Here is a 26,154-nt window from a genome sequence, read left to right on the forward strand (position 1 = left end):
GTAGACACGGTGTAATATTGGTTTTGCTTTGTTTCACAGAACTAATCGTTGCCTGGGTTGCGTACATATATGTGGGGCGGAGCTATCAAAATAGGGGCAAGACCCTTTTGGGGTAGGGGCTTGTTTGTTTTGGTGATTTCAAATATCAACATTGGCTACCAGAAATCACTTACTCTGCCTTTAATCTTTAATATTTGGCCATTTCTTTAGGACAGAAATACTATAGCCACTGTAATTAAATTAAGATGTGGACATCAAAACGTGTAAACTCAGAGTGAGGGTTTGAGCTTTTATTTTGAAACCGCGATGTATTCTCCTGAGTTTGCGTAGATTTCTAAATGATTTACCTTACAAATCTGATGAAATGGAGCATGTTGCGTTCCCAGATGAACGTTATAATAAACCCAAACTCACAACAACATGCAGAGATGGAGTTTGAGACGCTCCACACATGTAAATGATAACAGTTCCTGTGGAACTACTGTGAACAGAGCCGCTGTGAGACACATGTGCTTAACCTACACGCATGTACATAATTAAAGCGCATAATTAAAGCACTTAATTGATTCCTCCTCCTGACATTCATCACATAGTCCTGTCGGGTGTGTTACAGTGTTTTCCTATAACATGAAGAGTTTTGTTTAGCTTGCAATGTCCAATCCTCAGTCTATTTATTATGACTTGTTCCTTCCTTTTATTTCCATTCTTACTTTCCATACCTATTATATTTTGTATCATGTACAGATGTCTCCCTTTATGGATTCTCGTCCGTGAAATACGCCACTTCAGGTATTTTGCCGGTTAGTCGACGCAAGCAAAATGAAGTCGAGGATTTTTAAAAATCGAATAGTCTGATCAAATCTACGAATCGCGACAGCCCTAAGACTTGCTAACAAATGAATCGACTGCTATTTATTTTGGTTACAAGTTGGAAAGATAATCAATGCAACATTTCAACCTTTTCCCCCCAAACAGGTTTTTTATTTTTGATATACAGTACATCCTCATTTCATGATGCATTTTCTTGTCCTGATCTCCAGTGCTGGTTTCGTCTGTTTTATTCGGAAGAAGAAGCACAAACATTGCCCTTGAAACATACTAAAATATTAATGTTGAGTTAATTAAATCAAGCTTTGATCTTACACGATACACCTCACAAACTATGCAGATCCCTACCGTCTTACATTCCATTATATCAAATATTGCCAACACACGCACACATAAACACACGCAACACTGATATTATATACTGCTTATGATACCGACATACACTGGGATCCAAAAGTCTGAGACCTCTTTGAAAGTCTGGGATTCAAAATCAAATTTTAACCTGGAAATAAATAGAAAAAAGAAATGTTGACTCGAATTGAATAAGCTACTAGCTTGATGACTAATCTAATAAATGACCAAACTTGTGTAGTTCATGTATATAGCTTGAGTGCTGTTGCAGTAATTTGAAAAGGGGAAAAAAGTAACCATAAACATGATTATGCAACTGAAACAGCATGTCTCCAGCACACGATGGATTCAAACAGTGCTGATAGTAATAGATATTCTAAACTGATCAATAGCTTCCATGTCCTACAGTGAGCAGCTATGACACATTGTGAACGTGTGAACTAGTGTGAGGACATGCTCAGAATTCCACATCCAGAAACAGGACAGAATGCATTGATCCTCTGTGCTCCAGATCTGTCAGTCAACCTGTGGGTGGGATGCTAAAACATTCACTAGACCACGCAGTGTGTCTGAGTGTAAACTCACAATCCATCTTCAAAAGAACAATAGCACCAGTCTGCAACCGATGACAAGTCTGACATATAGAAGGAAGAAAATTGTTTTGTAGTTTCACAGTAAACACAGTAAAGCAACAGTACACCCAAAAATAAACATTCTGTCATCATTCACTCACCCTCATGTGGTTTCTTCTGTGGAACATAAAATAATATATTTTTTATACTAATATTTAGATTTTTTATTCTTTACATTTTCAGTTTTTATTTAAATTATTATTTTTTTTACTAATATTGTTTGTGTATATGTACTTTTGTAATTTCTTTTAGGTTTGTTTTTTTCTATTTAGCTTATTATTAGAAATTTTTATTTCAGTTTTAGAAATTTTAGTACTTATATATTTCATTTAGTTGATAATGCAATTATCCGAGTGATTCTGAGTTTTTAATATTTATATTCCATTTTGCTATTTTTATTTTATTTCAAAGACTTTTTATAATTTATTATTAATATTCACTTTCTGAAATGTTACCAAATAGGTTATTATTTTCAGTAGTTTCAGTTAACAATCGCAACACTGTATTTTGCAGAACTTTCCAATTGTTTATGTCCATTCAATGGGGACCAAAACAACATTGGATCCCACTGACATAAATTTTATGGACAAAAAAAGAATACACTTTGACTTTTTGACTTCTGTATTTCACACAGAAAAGAAAATCATTAGTACCGACATGATGGTGAGTAAACAATGACAAAATATTCATTTTTGGGGGGGTGACCTATCCCTTTAAGAAATCAAACAAGCATTTTCCTCATAAATCCTTTGTTGGATACAGAATTGGGATTTACTGACCTACAAAAGCTATCGATGAAACATGTCTGTAGTACAGTGGCAGTAAAGCATTCGCTGCAGTCCAACAAGAGATTTGTCTCACTCTGTTATGTCAGGATTCTGAGCAGACGTCAGGGGGACGTTTTGCATATAAACCCCTGCATATCTCTGCTATGTGACTGTCTAACATTTGCAGACAGGAGCCAAATGTGATGGCGCTGAATGAGCAGTGGGTCAGTGGAGCAGCCTGCTCACAGTTTACAGACCCAACACTAATCCCCTGCTTCTCCCAATTTACAACTCTCATCTCCATGGAGCCGAAACAGCCCCCTGAAGCAGACAAACCATACTCTGACCACTTGCATTCAGAGGCCAAAATTACCCACACCTGCCAATGGTGGGTGTATTGGGAAAATGTATAGTCCATTGAAGTATATTTCGCATTATTGATTTCTATACCTGCAACAATGGGATTATTTGTGACAAACAGCGCAGGTCATTGTGTCATTCGAGATGATTCAGTCTCTGTCTTGCTGTGATTCTGATCTGCATTTTTATTCTTTTTGGAAACTTATAAATCCATTGAATATTACACACATTTGTTGTCACACAATTCTGGAAAAAAAATTCTTGTATGAACCTCTGATTCACACTGAAGGAAGAGTTCATTGAGGTTGTGACAGATGTTTTAGTAGACGGTTAGACTTTCAATTGAATCGCTCGCATCACTTACATCAGTGAGGGTCAGATTATCATTCGTTCAATCCGGCCCGTGCAATTTTGCAGTTTCCAATAAAGTTACAGGCCAACTGCCGAGTTTTATTTACAGGCCAAACCCAATCACGTTTCGGGCTTTCTGAGTGTTAATTTCGACACTGCTTGCATACACTACCATGCAATCATTTGGGCTCAGTAAGATTTTCTCATGCTTTTTTTAAGAAATCTCTTATGCGTGCCAAGGATTAAAATATTATTCCAATTTAAAATAATGGTTTTGTATTTGAATATATTTTAAAATGTAATTAATTACTGTGACACAAAGTTGAATTTTCAGCATCATTACTCCAGTCTTCATTGCACATGATCCTCCAGTAATCATTCTAATATGGTGCTCAAGAAACCACCATATTTTGAAAACGGTTGTACTGCTTAATATTTTTTGGAAAACATGATACACTTTTTTCAGGATTCTCTGGTGAATAGAAAGTTCAAAAGAACAGAATTTGAAATAGAAATCTTTTGTAACTTTATAAATGTCTTTACTGTCACTTAGATCAATTTAATGCATCCTTGCTGAATAAAAGTATTAATTTCTTTAAAAAAATAAATAAATCACTAACCCTAAACTTTTGTACAGTAAAGTATATTCATTTCAGACAATCAACAATTAAATCAAAGGTGCAGAAATGAGCCCAAATGAAGGTACAGAAAGAGTACATTCATGAATTACTAATGGCAAATACATTACCTTAAAAATAATCTACTCCATAAATACACTGAATGCAAATACAGTCTGCATGACTAATGTATAAGGAGGTGGACGTTAAGAAGCATCACAAGACTATGACTATGTGAGGTGACAATCATCAAAAAGACTAACTTATACACCCGACTAATCAAATTATATTAAACCAAACACGTACCCTTGTGTTTTCAGATAGTTTTGAAAATCGAGAATAGTGAATAAGTAGGTCATGAGCTTTTTGAATTTCAATATTTTATGTCAGCTCTCTGTGGAATAAGAACACTTCTGCTCTGCCAGCAAAACCGCTGTGGATTGACTGCGTCTGCGTCTGTTACTATTGAGGATATTATGATTATGCAATATGAGCTCATTATCTGGGATGTCCATTCATACTCATTTTTGCTTGCTTTGGGACATTCAATACCTGAAAATGAAAGAACACATGATGAAGCTTACACAGGACATAATTATACATGGAACACGATAGTCACGTCCCGAGGCAAATTTTCCCCATCTAAAAAGATTACTGAGTAGATGAATATCTATAATCTTAAATCAAGTAACAAATACAGAACATGGTTAAAAATGATTCCAAATGGTTCCATTTGAGAAGGCTTTGACTAAATACTGACGATCACTCAACAACAATCCATTCGCAAATCAGATCATCGGTGGATTTCAGAGTAAATTAGCAGCTTCAGGCTATGGGAGCAAATTAACTTTTCATCTGATTTTTAATCACTCTGAATAGAGATTCTTTAGCTCAGGGATCTCTCTTCTCTTTTCATTAAGTTCACTTCAGAATGTAAAGCTTCTGGGTCAATGAATACAACTTATATCCAGATTTGTTTTCAAGAAAGAAAATAAAACTCTAGCACACAGTCTATTAGACACCCGTGAGTGGAGACTAGGCCAGGTTTTAACCCCGTTAGGTACAGGTGAAGAATTTCATTGCACTTATTGTACTGTATATCCATTCTGTGTGGACTGGCTTTTTCTGTAGTAGCAAGATGAACATCTTTCCAGCTTGGGTAGCATGCAGATCTGACTGGTGTGAAATGCTTAATGCACCATATGATCCAATATATCTTAATCAAATAAGCACAAACACAATGTCATGTGCTCAAATAAATATTCATCAAATAAACAACAACACAATAATGCAGAATAAAGCCACATGCTCAAATAAATCTTCATCAGATAAGCGCAAGAAACTACTAGACTCAATTTATCAGTGTTAGGCTTACTTGGGCTAATGTCAAATTAAAAAGTCCATGGCAAAGAAGAGGAAAAACTTAATGTGTTTAATGTGCATTTTCAAAACTTTTGCCAAAACTAGCCATTTCTCCTCATTATGATGTCAGGACAGCTGTATCATCCTGACATTTTTGACTTTCTGCCACCCAAAAATGAAAGATATTAAAAGCATGCTCATCACTGAGATTCATTCACATCACTGTATGTATAAATCAAATTTATTTCTGTATTTTCTAATAATTTAATAGATCCTGTCAAAAATGAGTTCATAAATTAAAAAAAATTACCCGGTTTAACCAAACGTTATTACATGGCGCTCTGAAATGTCTGATTTTGATTGGTCAGTAGGGATGGGTACCGAAACCCGGTATTTAATCGGTCCCGCGGCTAAATTATGAAAGACCGGAGTATCGATAAGCTCTGACGTTAACGGTTCTGCTATCAGTACTGGAGAAATGAATAAAACACATACATTTATTATTGCTATATATACACATTATCTTGCAAATTCTATCTCACCAGAGTCGCCAGCTGTTTTTCAAACATTTGTCTATGATGCATTATTGCTATTAGCAATTCAGAAGAGATCGCGCTCAAGCGGAGGAGCTTCAGCACGCGCAACATGAAAGCCCTGTTTAATTATGATAGAAGAGAGAACTAAACATTCAAACATCTGCTTACACTTTAGGCATGTGGCTGTTTTATTAAGCTAATTTTATTTTTTTATTGTCTTAAAGTGACAGACTGGCGCTTGGGCCATCAAAATGCAAATCTGCTCTTAATCTGAATAACGTTATAGCTTTAATAAGCATTAATCTATCAATACATACACTGAAAACTATGCAGTATTCATTTACATTTGATTACTTTTAGAGTTCTTTTGTGGCAATTACTTACCTGAACAGTAATGTTAGTAACTTCATGGAAAAATGACAGCACTGTTTATTTAATTTAATTTGTATATTTATTTTATTGTATTTGTCAGTTTGTTTTACTTTGTTTCTTTGTTCATGTTCTTACTGGCAGAAAAGTATGACATCGTCAGAATAGTCCATCTGCCATCAGTGGTTCAACCGTAACGTTATTAAGCGACGCTACGGTGATGCGGAGAGACACAGAGGAGACGAATTGTTGAATTAAGTCGTTATTTTTGTTTTCTTCGCGTACAAAAAGTATTCTCGTCGCTTCATAACGTTATGGTTGAACCACTGATGGCAGATGGACTATTCTGACGATGTCTTTCATACTTTTCTGTAATTTACTTGGCAGTCAATCGGACAATCACAAGCCTCCCGGTTTTCATCCAAAATATCTTAAATTGTGTTCCGAAGACGAACAAAGCTTTTAGGGGTTTGGAACGACATGGGGGTAAGTGATTAATGACAAAATTTTCATTTTGGTGTATCCCTTTAATACTTTACTGTTATACTTTACTATTCTTTTCAACTATGGAGAGAAACTGCAGAAATATCATCCTGTCCGGATGTGAGTTTGCTGCTCATTTCCTTGTCCTAAACCAGTGTTTCCCAACCGGAGTGCCGTCTGTCGAGAGCAGGGGTGCCGTGTAAAAAAAATCATTTTTTAATATTTGGTGCCGCGACTAAAGAGAGGTTGGGAAACACCGTCCTAAACAACATCAAAAACATCCATAAAATGGAAGGATTGCTACTTTAAACTCTACTATACCCTCCTTGCTCTCCATTTAAAAAAATGAACTGTGTCTGCCCACGTATCGTGTGGTAGTTAGAGAGATATTGCTCCTCGATAACAGCTGACACTTTGACATTTTGTTAAATGAGATTGAGTGTTTACAAACCAAATTTGTTTTGTACCCTCATCTCTGCACTCAAAAATAGCATGAATTTAAATCAATATGACGGCGCTCATCAAACTGGCTAATAATTAACATTAAGAGTACAATCCATTTCACCTCATTTTATTCAAAATGATCACTCAACAAGACAGAGAGACAGATGGATAATTAAATTGTCAAGCAGATGGCAAGTCCCTCTTGGATACCTGATAATTTTACCATTTTGACCCCCTCACAAGCCTGTGGACAAAATCTTGTCATTTCATCAGAGGCCATATGGAAACTCCCAGTTTCCCATCACCTATAAATTCATTGATTCAGAGACCGTTTGTTCTGTCTGTCGCTCTGCAAAGTTGACAGGCCACAGAGCCGACGCTGTATGGCATGACTGAAATTGGTCAGGTTTGCCATGCTTATGTAAAGGCTCGGAAAGATGTTGCAGATGCCAGAGGCAGGTCTTGGTCCTAATAAACAGGGACGGGGGAGTGCAGCAAGTACTGAGGTCTGCAGGACACACATCATACGAACCCAGGTGCTTTCTGGGATACATGGCTGCTGTATTTGTATGGAAAAAAAAGTAGCTGGTGGTTGCATATTCGGGTTAAGGTTGGAAAAACTGCGGAAGTTAAAAATCTCCCACATCTATAGTCAATGACATATAAGAGGGTCCACAATAAAGAAAAGGAAAAACCTGGTTATCATCATCAGTGTATTCATAATGGTTTCAAATGGCTTTGAAAACTATCAATTTCAAGGATAACTGTATAAAATACCAGACTAAAATGTAATGTAACCGTCATATAAAAAATTACATTTTCAATACACCTTGAATACAGGCGAGTACACTTCTTAAAATGTATTTATTTATTTATTTATTTATTTATGTGTTTGTTTATTTAAAACAATTGTTCCCCAAGGTAATAATAATAATAATTCCCAATTACCATTAAATTTGTCGGGAGCATTGTTATTCTAGTAATATTGAGGTAGTTTTTATTAATATTTTTATATAAAATTTACTAATTTTTATTTCAATGTCTATAATTTTATTAATTTTATTTCCGTTTTAGTTTATTTTAGTACATCAAGGTAAATGAGAAATGTTTCCTGAGCATCAAGCTAAAATAAGTTAATAAGTTATGTATTTTATTTCAGTTAACATTTATTATTTTATTTCAAATAACTATTTTTTTTATTGTTTTAGTTTATAATTATTATATAATATATCATTATAATCTGAACTAAACTTGAAGATGTGTATTCAAGTCATTGTATATGTATGAATTGCATTTTTTATGTACTTTTGAATAAATTAATAGCACCTTAAAAAAACATCAATAAAAAAAAACTACCCATTCCCTGTAGTGATTTAGAGTATGGGTCAGATTCACTAGAGCATCCTGTGAAAACCATAAATAGTGTATTTCTAACAGAACAAATAGACACTAATGCTGTGGCAAGGGGGGCATGGTTAAGCGAGGTTTGCATTATCACAAATGCGTTGCTACTATAATTTATGCACACTACTTCCTCTACAAAAGCTGAGGGGGTCGGCTTTTTCCTGCACAGTCCTGTCATTATGGCTTGCAACATGATTGACAGAACAAAACAGAACAGGAGCTAAAGTGGCAGTCCAGCCATGTATTTTCTTCACATTACAGCAAATAATTTACTCACTGCCCTTGGGCAAACTAAGAACCCAGTGAACAAAATTGAAACAGGATGGATTCATTAGATTAGTCAAAGCAGGGTCTAATTCACAGAGACATCCTCACTCCCTTGAGGAAATATCCATGTCCTTAATCGCAGCCTAAGTCATGCGACATGCGTGTCTCGGTGCTGTAAACAATTATTTCACTCCCAAGCGCTGTATCTGCTCTGAGGTGTGATAAATGAGCTTTTACTCCTCACATCCATCAGACAGTCCAAACAGGAATGGATGGTGTGTTTTCAGGGTATGGCTAAGCGTCATGTAGGCACTGTTCGTAGTGTATCACTAAACAGATGGTTTAATAGCATACTAGACAAAGCAAAACTCTCATATGATGTTCCACAGAGAAATTTCCATGGAAAAGGTAACAAATATTAATTAATCATTATTCTTAAAGGAGTTATGAACTGAGAAATTGAAATTCCCTTGATCTTTTGACATAAGAGTGATCAGTGGATGAACTTTATTCCTTTGTTCACTTCATTTTCAGCGGATTTGTTTACAAACAAGGCACAATTCGACGCAGGATTTTCAGAAAGATTGAAACTGAAAGACGATGCTGTGCCGACTATATTGGATCCAACGGTAATGTCGAACCACACAAGTGTGAGTAACTGTTTTTATTACATGCTCACTATTGCTTTGTCTGTTATTACAGATCGTTTAATATGTACTGAGTATTTATGCGATTTTAACCTAAATCACTGGAGCGTCCATCTGTGAAGGATGTAGGCTGTCAAACATACACAACTGTTAGCCAATCAGTGGGCGTTTACTTCCGAGTCTACAATCCACCATGCCTATTCAAACAGAGCGTCCTGATGAAGGGGGCCAAAACAAGACAGAAAATAGCCTATTACTGCTGAATTGTGATGTTTTTCTAGGTAAAAATCTTGATAACATTATAAGTGGACCTCAGAGAACAGAACAAAATAATAAAAAAAAGACAGTTCATAAACCCTTTAAAAATAAAAGTTCTTTATATAGTTCCATGAAGAACCTTTAACGTCCTCCATGGATGACTTTCCATTGCACATTATAAGGTTCTTTACATTATTCAGATAAAGAAAAATGGTTCTTTTAAGAACTGTTCACTGAAAGATTCTTCGGGGAACCCAAAATGGTTCTTCTATGACATCACAAACCCCCTTTTGGAACCTTTATTTTTTTAGAATGTATAATAAGTGATTAAGAACAACATGATGGTATCATCTATAAAATCATACTCAAAAGAAATGCGTAACTATTGTAATGTTTCTCCTCCCTTGTCTTGTTGCAACAGGTCCGCCATCAAGGACCTTCTCCAAGAAATAATGGGTATAGGAAAAACTTCTAGAAGCACACTGACTCACTCCATATAACATGAGAATGTAATGACTTCTAATGACAATCCAAATTACTTCAAAGGACGTCTGCAGACATAATTAAGCACCTGTTTTTCTTAATATATTAATGACAGACTGCACTATGAAGTTTTTAAAAAAAAGATGAAGGTCCTTGCAGCTCTTCTGAAGGTCTCAGGTGGTGATGAGGTGCTGATGCAGATCTCTATTTGAGACAATGGCCCACATGTACTAACAGAAACACTGGAGCATGACAGACAAAAATGTACTATGGAAAGAACTAAAATGTTTTTAAGGCATTTTGACTTACAATACTACTCTAGCATCTAGCATGCCTTTCAAAACCTAGCTAGACAGCATTATGGGCACCTATTAAGCACCTATTTGCATTCTTACTAGTCTGTAATACCCGAAAATGCTGTGTAGTTACTAGACAGCTCACTAGGTTTGAGCCTATACGTTCTCAAATGTTACTTAAGATCATTCTGCGAGAGAGACTTGATAATGCTGCTTAAAGAGACATCATTTACACCCTCCTGCTGTTCCAAATCTTTATGACATTCTTTCTTCTGTGAAACATAAAAGGAGATGTAAGGCAGAATGAGCCTCAGTCATCATTTACTTTGATGAAAGTGAATGGAGTAGACTGCCTAACATCTTATTTAGTGTTACACAGAAATAAAGAAAGTAGTGCAGGTTTGGAACAACAGGGTAAGTAAATGATGAAATAATTTCATTTTTTGGTGAACAATCCCTTTAACTTTTGTTGTGATTGAACCGTTTATATTGTGTTGATGTAAATGGAGAGTAGCAGTTGACCAAATGAAAGCCATTTCAACTCATTTATTCCCTCAGACTGTTGCAGTGCACCTGTTCTCGGTGCACTTTAATGGAAACGGAAGCCTTTAACTTGAAATAATATGACATGACTGTAAAACACTAGTGTCTGGCTTTATTAAAAAAAAGTATCATCTTAATTTGAATAATATCATCAGCATCATGTAGCGTAAAAAGTAACAGACATTTCAAAGCGCGCACGTTTGACACAGACACATGCTCTTACCTTCAACAGCCCACACAATCCGTATTATCCATAACCAACGAATTATATCCATAATTGCCGTGAATTTGGGCATTTGACTGTAAAGACCTAGAATATTCATTGAAAACTTGTCCGGCAGGCCATCTGTGAACACACTATGATCTCAAGCACTCGAATAAACCCAATCGGACTGGAAGAACTAAAGCAAGTTTGGACGAAACCAATGAAACGCAGACGAGGGGGCGGGAATGAGTGTACGACGAGAGTGATGCTCAACATTCAACAGTTACTAATGTCTGCAAGATAATAACAATAATAATACTATATATTATATTATATTATTTTATATTATAATATTGTGATAAAATCTGATCATATTATATGTGATAAAATATAAAGTATAATTAAAGTAAATTATTATATAAATGTATTAATTTACTTTCATTATAAAATTATTTTAATTAAATAATAATACTTTTAATTAAATAATAATAATACTTAAAACAAAAATGTTTCAAAAAATAAACAAACAAAATTCCCAAAACTGAAAAAAAAAAACTGATTATCTGAACATTAAAAAAAAAAAATTATAATAATAATAAATTGCTGTAAGAACACTAAGATTTAAACCGCATTTTAAAAATTAAAATAAATTTTTATGGATTTATTGATATTTTCCCCTATATATGTTAGCATCTGGCAGGAGGATAATATCTATACGGTTAGTCATTTAATCAGTATTAAATGACTAATATCTAAATAACTTAGGCAGTCACACAAAAGACACCGTGAAGGCACTTAAATCAAAATAATTATTCATTTCGAAATTTAAAATTAGCAGCACTCTTCTATTGGATGCACAAGCCAATTAATTTGCCCGGAATTCACTTGTTTGATCAATGACACCATAAATTCATATTATACCAACAGTGCCCCCTGGAGTTTGGGTGAAAAATGTATCTAGGTGCAGGGGGGTTGAGGGGGTGAACTGATAGAGTAATGCATGTGATCGTCTATCAAATAGTTCTCTAATCCCCTTGAGTCACTTGCAATTTGATCGTTTTGAAGATTACAAAGCTGACAGATCACACAAGGGGCTGGTGTGAAGAAGATAAATGGCCTCGTTTCTCAACACCTCCACTCGTGATCTTTTAACTCCTCTTTTAACTCCTGTGAGAACCTCCATTAGTACTTCAGCCCTCATACATGGATTATTGTACTCCCGGTGAATTTACCTAGTGTATCACTGGATTTCAGATATCATTTCAGATCCTGAATAGTGGAGCTGTTAGCATAGTTGCAGTTAAAAATTTTATTTTTTTCACTATAGAAAAATATTTTACTTTTAGTACATTCTGTCCAAAAGATCTTTGCAGGAAGAGCAAATAAAATGAATACAGATTGTAAATCACTGACACGGAAGTCATAAGACAGTTTTGTACTGCACATTTACTTGGAGGAAAATCATAATGACTCATTAAAAATAGAGCATGATTATACACATTTCTGTCAAATTCCTAACGGCACACAACAAAGCTCTTAGCAAGAGCAAGAGAGGGAAAGACCACAGGAAAGAGAGAGACGGAGAGTTAGGGAAAGAGAGAGAGCAAGAGAGGGAGGAAATAGAGCAGAAGAATATGGAAGAGACATAAAGGAATCTAGGATAATTCAGCCTCAAGATGAGTGAGGATTGCAAAACGGCAGACTGGAGAATCCAGGGGTCGTTTCCATGGAAACCTTTGCCCAGGGAGATTGGCGACCCTCCTGTCTACTAATGCTAGCAGAGCGCAGATTGTAGGTCACATATGGCACCAACAACCCAATCAGGTCTAATCTGTCTTGATTTGTGGGTCATGAATTGAACCATGAAACTGGTTTTTACTCTGGCTCATATCACTAACTGTTATATATATGTATCACTTTTATTAATACAAGACCTTGAAAGACCAAGGTTAAACCAATAGGGGAATATAGATTATACTACAGCTTTAAACTGCATGCAGGTGTGTTTTTAATAGGAGAACAAAAGGTCCTCATTTAAGCTAACAAAGATATACAAGAGAGCAGTGACATCATACAGTTGCACTCTATAATTATAGTCATAATACTGAAAAATAGCTTATTTTTGTCCTGAATGGTGACTAAAATGATTCATTCTGCTTAATAATTTGAATTAATTACATCTCACTGGGCTTTATGGAAAATTTTATTTATTTTTGTCTTTTTTTTGTCACTAGGAAACATGCCTACAGTATCTTCTCTTTACTTCCACTCATCTGTGTCAGTGATGACTGGGTTATTCTGGGAAGTGACCATGTGTCTGTCAGGCTCCAGTGTTCAGTCATAGCATGACAGGAATGGAGATGAGCCAGTTTACTACTAGCTGAACACTTCCATATTTAAATATATATTAAAATATTGAAAATATGTATTTATAATTTATATACATTCATATTCATATATATTCTAAAATATTTAGAATAAAATATATTAACATATTTCAAATGTAATGATATTTACTTAAAAAATACAAATATATTTAATATAATACGGTAATATAAATATATAAATATATTTATTTAGAAAATATTCAATAATGCATATTTGAATAAAAAATACATACACATATAAATGTAGAATACAAAAATAGAGAATGAAATTTTTCAACACCTTTACCAAAATTAAAAATGTTAATATAAATACAATATTTAATACAAATATTTAATAATACCTGTACAAATGTAAAGTTCTGAATTATCAATACAATCACATTACTGTTTGTATCAGTGATTCAAACTAAACAAGCTCAAAGAAGGTCAGCGACCCTTACAGAGGGTCAGTGCGTCTTGCTCCAAACTCTCCCATGAGAGCACAGACCCACAAAATACTCTCTTTTGTGAGTGTAGAAACCAACATGACACCCCACTGTGCCATTTTGACGGCTTCTGATAGTAACACGTACTGATACGGGTCTGGCTTTCTAATCCTGCTGCTCTAAATTGGACAAATTGACCTTGCTCACAGAGGTGACTCAGATCTGCTCTCTTTGACATTTCCAGGACTTAGCAGAGTTTTCTGTTAAGATGAACAAGGCCTGGAGGATGAGCAAATATTTCACGAGTAATTTAATATCTGGAGCATGCACATGGTCCTCTGTGAATTAGGCTCTGGAAATAGTCGGAGGGTATCAGTTGACAGCACCCCAAGTCTTCAATATTAGGGAAAGTCATCAAGGAGTGGCGTGGGCTCAAAGAATGTATAAAGAAAGAAAAAGAATAAGCAAATGGAGTAATGAAAATAATACAATGGTCTGGGTAGCTAACAGGCAGTGCATAAACTCTTCCCCCATCTCGTGCTATTACATTTTGGTGTCACACAATGGATTTTGTCAGGTCTGATTAACAGGTTGACATATGTTTATGTTATTAGATATGGGATCGTTTGGGCACAATAAAACCACCATCAAGCAGTCACAGCTTGTGCAGACAGGCTGATGGTATTGATCTCACTATTGGTTTAGACATGGAGCCCGAGGGCAGGGATCTGGGGAGCAGCTCACTGCCACACTTCAAAAACAGGAGGACAAGATCAAATAAGTAGTTCAGTCAAGCAAATGGCTACCAGTCAATAATTCTCTTTTTACGGCACTGATATCCACTTCATGCCTGATTCAACAAGGCGATTAAATTACTTTTATAAAGACATATGCTAGTTTTTTTGTTTGTTTTTTTTTGCAAATATTTCTTTTGAATCAAGTCATTCTGACTGTTGCGGGTCACTCTCTAATGGGGATTTAGGGAAAAACAAAACAGGTATAAAATAATACAATAGAGTTTGCTGACCTCTTGTGACAACTGTTGAAAAAAAAAGCAAGATTATCTGCATGTTCAGCCATTAAATCATATTGTGTTTCATGAAACACAATGTGGTATTTGGCCTGTAACAAATGATTTTTGTAAGAAATAATATGATGATATATGAAATATATAAAACTAATTTCTCAAAATAAGATAAATAACAGTCTTTCATACTAATCTATTAAGACAAATAGATATTGTACAAATGGTGTTCTGCGTAATTAATTAACAGCATTTTACATTAAAAATCTAATATTAAGATTTTTTTTTAATTAAACAAAAAATGACAACATTATCATATCATATCATATCATATCATATCATATTATATTATATTATATTATATCAATCACTCAATCAATAGCAGAAAGGATTTTTAGGATTTAAAAAAAAAGTTTAAACAGAAATGTTATAAATGTTATGAGTAAAGTTAGTAAGTTTTCAAATAATATATCAAAAAATTATATAAAATATAAACTGAATGAATAGAATGGATTTGTAAATGTGATTTACAATCTAATATTAATCATTTCATTTAAAAATTAAACTAAAATAATTCTGACATAATATTGAAGAAAGAAAGAAAGAAAGAAAGAAAGTAAGTTTAGGATTGTTGAAAAGTTTAAACTAAGAAAAGTTATGAGTTAAAATGAAAAAAATATATATTTAAAATAAAAAACATAAAATATAAAGTATAAACTGAATGAACAGAATGTATGGGTAAAGATCAGGAGTGAGGCTTTAAAGAAGGATGTCTTCAGATTATGACGTGCAGGCCTGCAGTTGGCTGAGAGGATGCTGAGAAGTCGGTGCATAGGTTATCGTGAAGATTAAAGCATGGCTGGTGAGTGGTTGGTAAGCTTTGGTTATGTCTCTATGTTATCAGCTTTAATGGAATTCCATTTTGAATGTTTTTTTTGTTTTGTTTTTTTAAAACAAACCTCTGCATGGATAGGCATAACAGTTGTGGCAGGATCATACGGAACTCTGATTTTGTCTTAAAGGAGTAAACCCTGTGGTAAGACATCTTATCATTTATCCTGAGAATATTACACCACACTAGAAAATACACTGGAATCAATGTCATGAGCAGTACACAATGCAATTAAATTTTTTATCATGCTTATATAAAATATTACAGTGATTGGTGGAATTTTTTTAATGATTCTTGTTAAAGATTAAATATACATTATGTATGTGCAATATATGTGATGTGACTAGCCCTTATATAACATTCAGAAGGTAGTGTCTGTGAAACTGTCCTTTCTAATTAAGCCTGCCAGAAAAGGAGTCCACCAGACTGCAGAGATGAAAGTGAAATGGACAAAGTTAGGAATGGTTTTCTTTCTGCTTCTCTCCTTTGTAATGACGGGCTGTTTCATTTGGCAGTGCAGGCTTCCCAAAGCAAAACCAGGTAAAATGATCCAAATTAAAAGGGCTACTACACTGTAGAAAGATTTGGGAAGTGTTTTTTTTTTTTTTAAGAAATACCTAGACAGCACTTACAGCATCATGGAACATTAGCTGCATCAACAACAATCAGCATCCTTACATTTGGCTTTTCGATCTCCATGTGCTTAATTCATCGTTTGCAGGAGATGTCTATGGATTACCCAGAGCTCCACATAGTAGCTTGTAGATTACTGTGTGCTGTAAAGCCTGATTATCACTGGGAGGGAGGGGCAGGGAAAAACAACTTTGTGTAAAATACATGATTATGGACCGAACACCCGCCCCCATGCTCCATTACATGTCAAATGCACTATATTATATAATGATAAATGTCATATGAGTGATTCAGGCATTAACATGTTATTTTATGTTCAGCCTCAATGTTTTGTGCCACCTTTAACTCAACAACAACATATTTGTTGTTGTGTGTTACGGCCTAGGCCTTGAGTGCATCTTCCTTCATGTGACGTCATGTCTCCCCTAATCTTTCTCTTTGAGTCTGATTGTTTAGGTCCGCCCCGGTGCACCTGTGTCTCATGGAATGAGTGATTACTAGCTATATAAAGGATGCTGAAGCGGAGCATGGAAGGGAAGGAGACCCACCAGCAAACAAGCTTTATTATCCTTTTTTGTAATTCTTAAATTTGGGTTTGTTTTTCTTTTGTTGACTTTATACTTTGGAGTTGCGCCGTGGTTTCGGGAAGTATGTTATCCTTTGCTAGTTATTTTATGTTCATTTGTGTTTTCCGTTTTCTTCGTTTGGATACGTGTTTTCCAGTTGTGTTATGTTCCGTTTTGTTATTTAAATAAATCTTTTCTCCTGGCATTTGGATTCACGTGTCCTCTTTATGCTGCATCCCCCTTTCTGGCTAAACTTAACAGGGGTCTGTAACAGTGTCAATCTGACAGTATATGTTCACACATATTAGTCATAGCCTACATATGATCTTTTTACTTTACTTCAGTAGATATAAGATTTGCAAAAGAAATGAAAGTGGAGATGTGCCCACGTTTCCCTGAGCCTGTGCCATTGCAGCACCCGATTCCTGTCCTTATGGAAGCTTTGGACAAGGTCAGACCGCTGAAGTCAAATGATGAATAGAAAATTAAAGTAATTTACAAGTTCTTTCTGTCTAGATTCCTGCCGTCTGATACTGAAAAAATGTTTGACAACTATTACGAATATGATTTACTCCAGGTAGATGTGCTTTTGAGGACCAGCATTGATGCCACAAAACTGCCAGCCATCTCTGCCATTGTAATATTTAATGATTCTGTATTGTGGAACGGGAACTTTGGCAGAAGGAATGGAAGTGACCCCACGTCTCCCCCAACAAATGAGTACACTGTTTACCCGTGGGTTATAGTGGCTTTGCAGTTATGATTTGATGATTACGCTGTACCTTCTCTTGCTTCAGGGCTTAGGCGTGTTTCACAACGAATTAAAGCTTGAATCGATCCATCACAAAAACACTGTAGTTTTGTTTAAATGTCTTTCCCGCTAACAGGAAACATTCTCAGAACTGGCAACGTTCTGGCAAGGTTTTCTCAATGTTTTTCCAGTAACGTTAACAGTGTTCGTTCAAAGATATTAATTGGTCATTAATAACATTCTCAAAACATTAGCAAACATTATTTAAATATTATTTTTAATTTAAATAAAATATTTTTTATGAAATAATTTAGTTGAATGCTCATCTAACTTTAAACGTTAAAACTTAGATGGTTCAGAGAACATTCAAAAGTAACTTTCTCATAATGTTTGCAAAATGATAACATGGACCGTTTGTTACCTTAATGCTTTCTCTAATCTTTACATAACAATGAAAGAAACGTGTGAAAAACTGGACGATTTGAACGTTCGGATAACATTCAGAAACAATGTTTTCGAAACTTAATGGGAATGTTAGCAAAATTTTCTTAGATCATATTTTTGTTAGCAAATGTATTTGAATGGTTAGCTAACTGCTATAAGAGTGCACCTTGCGCGAAATTTATTTCATAGTGACAATAAATTTCATTTAAAAGTTGATGCTCACCCCCTTTGAAATTCAAATGTAGATATACATATTTACATTATAAATATTTAGCATTACACACTTATGGCTCCTACGTGCTGCTTTTTATGTTTTTTTAAAAATGGTTTTACCACCAAAGAATTGCAAGCCTGTCTAAAATCTTCCCCACCTTGATGCTTTACAAACTTTGGGAGGATGGAAAAGTGGATTCCTTGGATGACCCTCTGGGGAAGTATGTTAAAAACTTCACCATAAGAAAACCCTCTGGGGAAAAGAAGGGATCATGACCTCAAGTCCATCTCTGACGGCATGAGCAGTAGAGAGGCTCAAGTCCACGTCTCCTCAGTTACCCTGAGAAGGATGGCCAGTCAGCTGTCAGGTGAGGACCACAGTATCTGTAACTGACCTCAACCGTGGTGTTTAGATCAGTAAGAGATGATTAGCATGTATATAATTAGGGGTGTAAAAATAAAGGTGAAACCTGTAATTAGATCAAATGTTTTTAAGAGTTTCCACAGCTACCCTAATCAGCTCTATTGCCTGACATGACTTGGGTTTGCCTCTAGGATTAGACATGAAGGAATGGTCCTAACATACTGGACTCAGCTTACCCCATGCTCATGCTGATGTTCATATAATGTGCCAAAAATAGTGGTGCTGATTATTTTGGTACACTTAACTGCATTCAGAAATAGCCTTTAAGTTGATTCGACAGGAAATTTACATTGGAATATTTTTCTGGCATTAGAAATCAGTATGTAATGAAAAACCATCTGCCTTTGAGATACTGTATATAGATATTATGTTATATATATATATATATATATATATATATATTAATCTGATTTTATTTGTTTGCATTATTCAATACTGGACACATCAACCTATATTTGATATTTAATTGAACATGCTTATATCCCCTTCCATTTACATTAGTTTTGCTGTTCACTTAATCTTTAAAAACATTAAGAATTTAATGACACTTTTAAATCTTTATCAAATATATCAATTTTTCATAATGCACATTATTGTAGTGGTTTAGCACTCAAAATGACTGGTTTTTAGTTTTTAGTGTTTCAATTTTTTATTTCATTGCGACAAAATAGTATGTATTTTTAATATCTGGTATTTTTTGGTTATCAGCCATAACATGAAAATAATCAGCTTGAAAATGAATATTAATGCCTCAATCATATAGATCCTCAATCATTTTACTTTTAAATGGCAAACTGGTAACACCATATATCAAATAAATGAAAATATGAAAAACTGGATATTTCGGATTCATTTTTGACTATAGGTTTACCCAGGCAGCTCAGGGCGACTACTTTACTGTGGAAAGGCAACACTCAGGCTGCTGTGGATTTTTTACAAGATGATGTTCTCGTGGCTGACCCTGGAACAAAGTAAGCTAGTACAAGTATATTTTCCTCTTCAGACTTGTATTGAGAGGATTTTTAATGAATGAAAGGAGGTGTAAATAATTGATGACAGCAGATGCAATGAATGCACTTGTGGGTTCTCCCTGGAGGAAGTAATTCTAGCCCTCTGCTGTCCTCAGATGCCACTACAGCAACCTGGCCTTCTCTCTGCTGGCCCACGTGATGGCAGAGAAGGTAGTGGGGATGGATTATCAGCGATGGGTGTCTGAAAATATCCTACAGCCGCTTAGAATGGAGGACACTGGATTCGAAATCACCTCTCAAATAACGAACCGGATGGCGATAGGAGTTTACTCAAGCGGGCGTCCTGCACCCCTCTATGACCTTGGCTGGTATAGACCATCAGGGCAAATGTACTCCACACCTGCTGACATGGCCAAACTGGTGATGATGCTTCTGGGCGCATACTCCCGCCCGGTTCTCCAGCCTGACACCCTCAAAACCATGTTAACTCCTCTGTTTCGCTGTGAAAATAGTTACTTTGCAGATCAAACTGGCACACCGTGGGAGGTAAAAGAACAGTTGGACTATGACGTAATCCGCAAAGATGGACATTTAGATGGTTATTCGGCCTCAATCTCCCTTGTTCCTCGCTTGAAGCTTGGGTTGGTCCTCCTAATGGCTGGAACCAAACCTGAAGATGAGGATCTTGTGGCTAAAGTTTACAGTTTACTCATCCCTGCCATGGAAAGTGCCTTCAGAGATGCACCTCATGTTCTCATCCCTCCTCTGGACCCTGTTCCCTACATAGGTTACTTTACTTATAGCAACATAACGTTCTATGAGATCAAAGCAGATGCAGATGGAGTGCTGTCTCTGGAGCAGACTGGACCTCAAGTCGACACCATGGTTCCCATGAAGTACAGAAGTTTGAAACTCAGTTATCTGCAGGATAGGGTGTTCAGGGTGGTGTTCGAGAAGGAGTACCCCTGTCAGCTGAAAGTTAACGCTGCTTCTGTCTCTCTTGAATCTCAGGATGGGCAGCTTTTTAACTTTTACATCTTTAACAAAAAGGGGCTCTCACCAGGTTTTGACGTCCCAGGGTTAAACACTTATGAAGTCACACGGATACCTCGCAAACCGATTTTCAGTGGATGAAGAAATCATTTGATCATGCTTTTGAGTTGTTAAGCTAAAAGGTGCTCTCTTTGATGAAAGTGTCAAATTCTGAGGAACTTCAGCCTCTGCTTAAGTACATGTAACTAAACGTGTCTCACGATAAGGGCTGAACGTATATGTAGAATACTTATTTCTTATTTTTATTTTGACCATTTTGAAAAAAAAATTTCTCTTGCTGCTTGATTTTCCCTTTTTTCAGAGGAATATCACTGCATCAACCATCCATTCCTTTATGTGTGTTTCTGAGAAGCTTGAACTGCATGTCTTAATTAAAAGTAAAGTGTGTGCCTTTCCTAAGCATTTGCACCTGTACATCAGTTTCCAAAGTACCCAATTTTGTGTGACCTTGATTCGTACATTGCTGTGTTTTTAATTGAGTTTAGCTAGAGGTAGTTTCAGCATATTTCAACTCTAATACTAATACGTTGGTTTAAACATTTTATTTGACTTAAATACAAACCAGTGTAAAGGCCTGTTCACACCAAGGATGATAATTATAATATACTATAAAGTTTTTGAGCATTCTAATTCTATGAGAAAAGGGAAATCCATAACACACACACACACACACACACACACAAAAGATATTGACACTGAGAAACAATATAATTGGAATCACTTTCAGAACTATTTTTCCCAGCTGATGAACACTAAAAACATCGACAACCAATCAGAATCCACCTGACTCTAGCATTTAAAGATGACAAAACTGCAGCGTGTGATTAATGGAATGTTATTGTGAGTTGATGTGGACACTAATAGTTATATTTTTCTTTATAGTTATTGTTCTTGGTGTGAACAGGCGTCATTTTAGCATCTTGATTTTTATTGATAAAGTAAATGTTGCTTTTTTAAATCTATATACTCTTACACAGTACTGTATCTGCACTAACCTAAACAAATAAAATACATATTCTTAACAATATATGTATTAAACAAGTAAAAAAAAAAAAAAAATGAATGTAAAGTAAGTTTAAAAAAAACAACATGTATTTGAAATCATAACTGTCTTTACTGTCACTTTTGATCAATTTATATCAATATTTAACTAGCAAAAGAATGAGCAAATTGCCGTTTAAAACAGTGTTAGATTATTTTTGCACATTTATCTATCAGCACAGGTTTATTTATTGCTACAATATGTTAGTTTTTCAGATATATTTGTGTTTAGGCATGGAAAGATGGCATCAGTGGCCTATAAACTTAATTTAATGAATCTAAAACAGCCTGCATTAGTCACTGTAACTTTCCACTCCTCTTTTCTAAGCATCTTTTGCTTGTCATTATTCTTCCAGTCTCACCTCATTGTCCTCTCTCTCAACCTCCTTTGCTTTATTAAACATCCTTCTCTCCCTTAATCACCCCACCCAGTCCTCCACACATGCACTTTATATTTCACCTAATGATGTGCGCTCACCGTTGGTGTCCTCAAGAGCTTGGATCATGTCTGGGTCCAGAGCAGTGCTGACCAGCATCTCTACATAACTGCGGAACATCTCTCTCATGGCCCGACTGTTTATTCCACTGCGTGTGGATACTGAGGATAGAAGAGATGCAAAACACATGAAAAAAACAGAAGGCACACACCAAAAAGTACACACATACACACACTCTCTCTCTCTTTAACAACTTAGTTTTGGCTCCACAAAACAGGAAATGCAAAATTAACTAAATTCAGTGTCCATCATGGCATACAGTGTGCTGGTTTATAGACAGATTGTGTATATATATATATATATATTATATGTATATATATACATACATAAAATTTTATATAAAATGTGGGATGCTACATGTGTTTTGATTGTACCAGTAAATTTGTATTCTCCAAGAACTGAGATGTTAATGTAATAATAAACAAATATTATTTAAACTGTACATTTAAACATTAAGATAACATTTTCATAATGTTTCATAAATTAATGGGGACATAAGAAAAACATTATTAGAAAATAGAATCATTGTTGCACTGTACAATGTAGGAAAACAGGATATACTTTAGAAATGAACTGTGACTTACCAATTGAAAATACATTTAGTTGTGCACACAAAGTCCATCAAAGTCCTGAACATTTGAGCTAACACATGGTCTTGCTGAGATAAACACTAGCTCTAATCCGCTGTCATTGCTGTGCTGTTTCTTGGGGATCAAGGATACTGAATTCAAGCTGAAAATCAAGCTGTACATCACTGTTGACCTACAAATCTGCAAAAATCAATATGTTAGAGGACAGTTCTCAAGTAACCATAAACTGAGCAACCGAAAAATAAGTGACTTGGAATATTGTACTTTATCTTTCTGTTATCCAGCACAATAAAAGTGTATAAAATTGTAAATCATCTTACAATTTATGATAACAAAGGATGCAGTCACTTTTAAAATCTTTCAAATCAGGGTGAAAATAAAAGAAACAAACACTTTAGACTGAGCACAGAAGTACATTCAATGATTAAAAATTATTGGGAAAAAAAGAAAAAGAAAAAAAAATCATTGTTACCAGTCATCCTCCTCATCCTTAAGACATTCTTCTCTTACGATGTTCAAGTAAATGTTTTTCATCTTGTTTCTGGAATCCTCCAGCAATTACTTGTACCATGTAAGATTCGACAAAAGTAAGGAATAGCTTTAACATTAATACATTTATACTAATATATAGGCTATAATTGATTGTGATTGAGCTTACTTTCTCTATGGAGTCAATCAGGCTATTCCAAATCTGACCTCAGAAGACTACAGAGGGTAGTCCGGACTGCTGAGCGAATCATTGGTACAACCCTCCCTTCTCTCCAAGAACTGTACTTATCCAGAGTGAGCAAAAGGGCTGGCAAAATCACTCTGGACCCCTCACATCCAGCACACTCCCTCTTTGAACTGTTGCCATCTGGTCGACGCTACAGAGCACTGAGCACCAGAACGACCAGACACAGGAACAGTTTCTTCCCTCAGGCAATCCATCTCATGAACACTTAACAATAACTGTGGAACACACACTATTTATTCACTCATACACTTATTTATCTAACACACATACTCAGTCTACACCTCAAATTTGCACATAATATACAGTACCTGTACATACAAAAACTGTCTATTGTAATATACCTGCACATACAACTGTCAATTTATATATTTTTATTCCTTATTTACTTGTTCTATTTTTTATTATCTGTGTTTTTTGTTCTGTCACTGTCATTCTGTTACACTGTGGAAGCTTCTGTCACGAAAACAAATTCCTCGTATGTGTAAACATACCTGGCAATAAAGCTCATTCTGATTCTGATTCTGATTCTGATACAAATGTGTTGAAAGTGTGTGTTTAGTTATAAGAGAGAATTTTTAATTTATAAATTATTACTACATTATGATAATTATACTGCATATATAGAGGCTAGGCTATATGTCAGGCTCCGGAGTTTTTCGCATTTCTCATGAGCTGAACTGTGTCTTCAGCTGTGGACGCAAGATGTCACTGTAACATCACAAATCGGGGCCAAACCGCTCCATAAACACGGAAAGGTTTGCATATTTTATATATATACAGCGATGGCATTTAAATCGCTTTTTTTTTTTTTTAAATCTAAAGCCATTATTTTTGGCTGTTACAGCGTATATTACTATATTCTTGGCTGACATCCAAGTAGGTTATGAGTTCCGAATAGCTTATTCCATACTCCACTCGTTGCAAATTCCACTCGCCGAAGTGACACGAAAATACCCGAAGTAAAACGAAATGTCGGTCCTGTAGGACTGCCGGAGGCGGCCACAGCGCCATGTTGAACGGAATCATCACACTCTGTGGAGATACTCTCGTCAAAGAGCAGTTGTAAACAAAGTGTTTTTCATTTTCCAAAGGGGGCTCACCTGTCAAGATCGCCCTGGCAAGAAGAGGCCAACTAGATCCTCGGAAACCCCGGCCGGGGAGGGGGAACAGCCCCCCAACCTTCAGCAATGAAGATAAACCACAATAAGCGCTAGCTGGCTAACTTTAGCCTGCTATTCTATCAATAATCTAGCTAGCCTGTTAGCTCAAGCTTTTCTATTCGCTCAGACACCGGCAACCTGCTCCTAAAGGCCCGGTGTTGACGTAACTCGCCAGCAATATTTTTTTTACGTGCACAGTTTAGCCGCTAGCTAATTTATTATTGTAAATATCCGTAAAGCCGTGCGTTTGTTTTGTTTTTGTTTTTATTTGCGATGAGTTTGCCGCCGAAACCAGCCGCTGCCGTCGCCGCTGGACCTGGAACCGGGCCGTCACCCTCGAGTCAGCTGCGGGCCACCCTGACCCCAGTGCCGCTACCGCCGGGGACACAGTATCCTTCTCTGAAAGCATCGTCCTCCTCCACAAATCTGTATCTGTGGTTGTGTTTCAAAACCTAGTGAGCTGCCGACCTGGACAGCATCTTTAAACATCATAGGCATTTCGATTAGGTGCGCATGTGATGCCCGAAACTGCTGTCTAGGCAGGCGGGCCACTAAGTTTTGACAGCGCTTGAGTGTGTTGCACTGTGTACCGGCTAACAGAATGTCAGCACCGCAGAACTATATGTTTGATTTGATTTGGTTGTGGCTTTGGACAGCCCCCCAACCTTCAGCAATGAAGATAAACCAAAATAAGCACTAGCTGGCTAACTTTAGCCTGCTATTCTATAAATAAGCTAGCTAGCCTGTTAGCTCAAGCTTTTCTATCCGCTCAGACACCGGCAACCTGCTCCTAAAGGCCCGGTGTTGACGTAACTCGCCAGCAATATTTTTTTTACGTGCACAGTTTAGCCGCTAGCTAATTTATTATTGTAAATATCCGTAAAGCCGTGCGTTTGTTTTGTTTTTGTTTTTATTTGCGATGAGTTTGCCGCCGAAACCAGCCGCTGCCGTCGCCGCTGGACCTGGAACCGGGCCGTCACCCTCGAGTCAGCTGCGGGCCACCCTGACCCCAGTGCCGCTACCGCCGGGGACACAGTATCCTTCTCTGAAAGCATCGTCCTCCTCCACAAATCTGTATCTGTGGTTGTGTTTCAAAACCTAGTGAGCTGCCGACCTGGACAGCATCTTTAAACATCATAGGCAT

The 26,154-nt window shown here is 36.1% G+C and overlaps 2 protein-coding genes and 1 pseudogene across 4 annotated transcripts in view; 2 read left to right on the forward strand and 1 right to left on the reverse strand.

Moving 5' to 3' along the window:
- LOC107717764 (ephrin type-B receptor 2-like) overlaps positions 1-11,375 on the reverse strand; it is a 20,833-nt gene extending 9,458 nt beyond the window's left edge. Inside the window, exon 1 of the mRNA XM_016524598.1 lies at positions 11,222-11,375. Coding sequence (XP_016380084.1) covers positions 11,222-11,321 — 100 coding nt within the window. The 5' untranslated portion in view covers positions 11,322-11,375. The remainder of the gene's footprint in view (positions 1-11,221) is intronic.
- Positions 11,376-16,289: 4,914 nt separating this feature from the next.
- Positions 16,290-21,369, forward strand: LOC107717763 (putative beta-lactamase-like 1; annotated as a pseudogene).
- A 3,653-nt stretch (positions 21,370-25,022) lies between these two features.
- The window catches only part of LOC107717765 (eukaryotic translation initiation factor 4 gamma 3-like), a 40,181-nt gene continuing 39,049 nt past the window's right edge, over positions 25,023-26,154 (forward strand). Inside the window, exon 1 of one of the 3 annotated variants that reach the window (XM_016524600.1) lies at positions 25,023-25,399. In XM_016524600.1, the coding sequence (XP_016380086.1) occupies positions 25,284-25,399 (116 nt within the window). In that variant the 5' untranslated portion in view covers positions 25,023-25,283. Of the gene's footprint in view, positions 25,400-25,688; positions 26,046-26,154 lie in introns of those variants that run through there. The other 2 variants (XM_016524601.1, XM_016524599.1) reach the window with 2 other exon arrangements.

This window comes from Sinocyclocheilus rhinocerous, unplaced genomic scaffold, assembly GCF_001515625.1.
Source record: "Sinocyclocheilus rhinocerous isolate Xijiao unplaced genomic scaffold, SAMN03320098_v1.1 scaffold1444, whole genome shotgun sequence".
NCBI lineage: Eukaryota > Metazoa > Chordata > Actinopteri > Cypriniformes > Cyprinidae > Sinocyclocheilus > Sinocyclocheilus rhinocerous.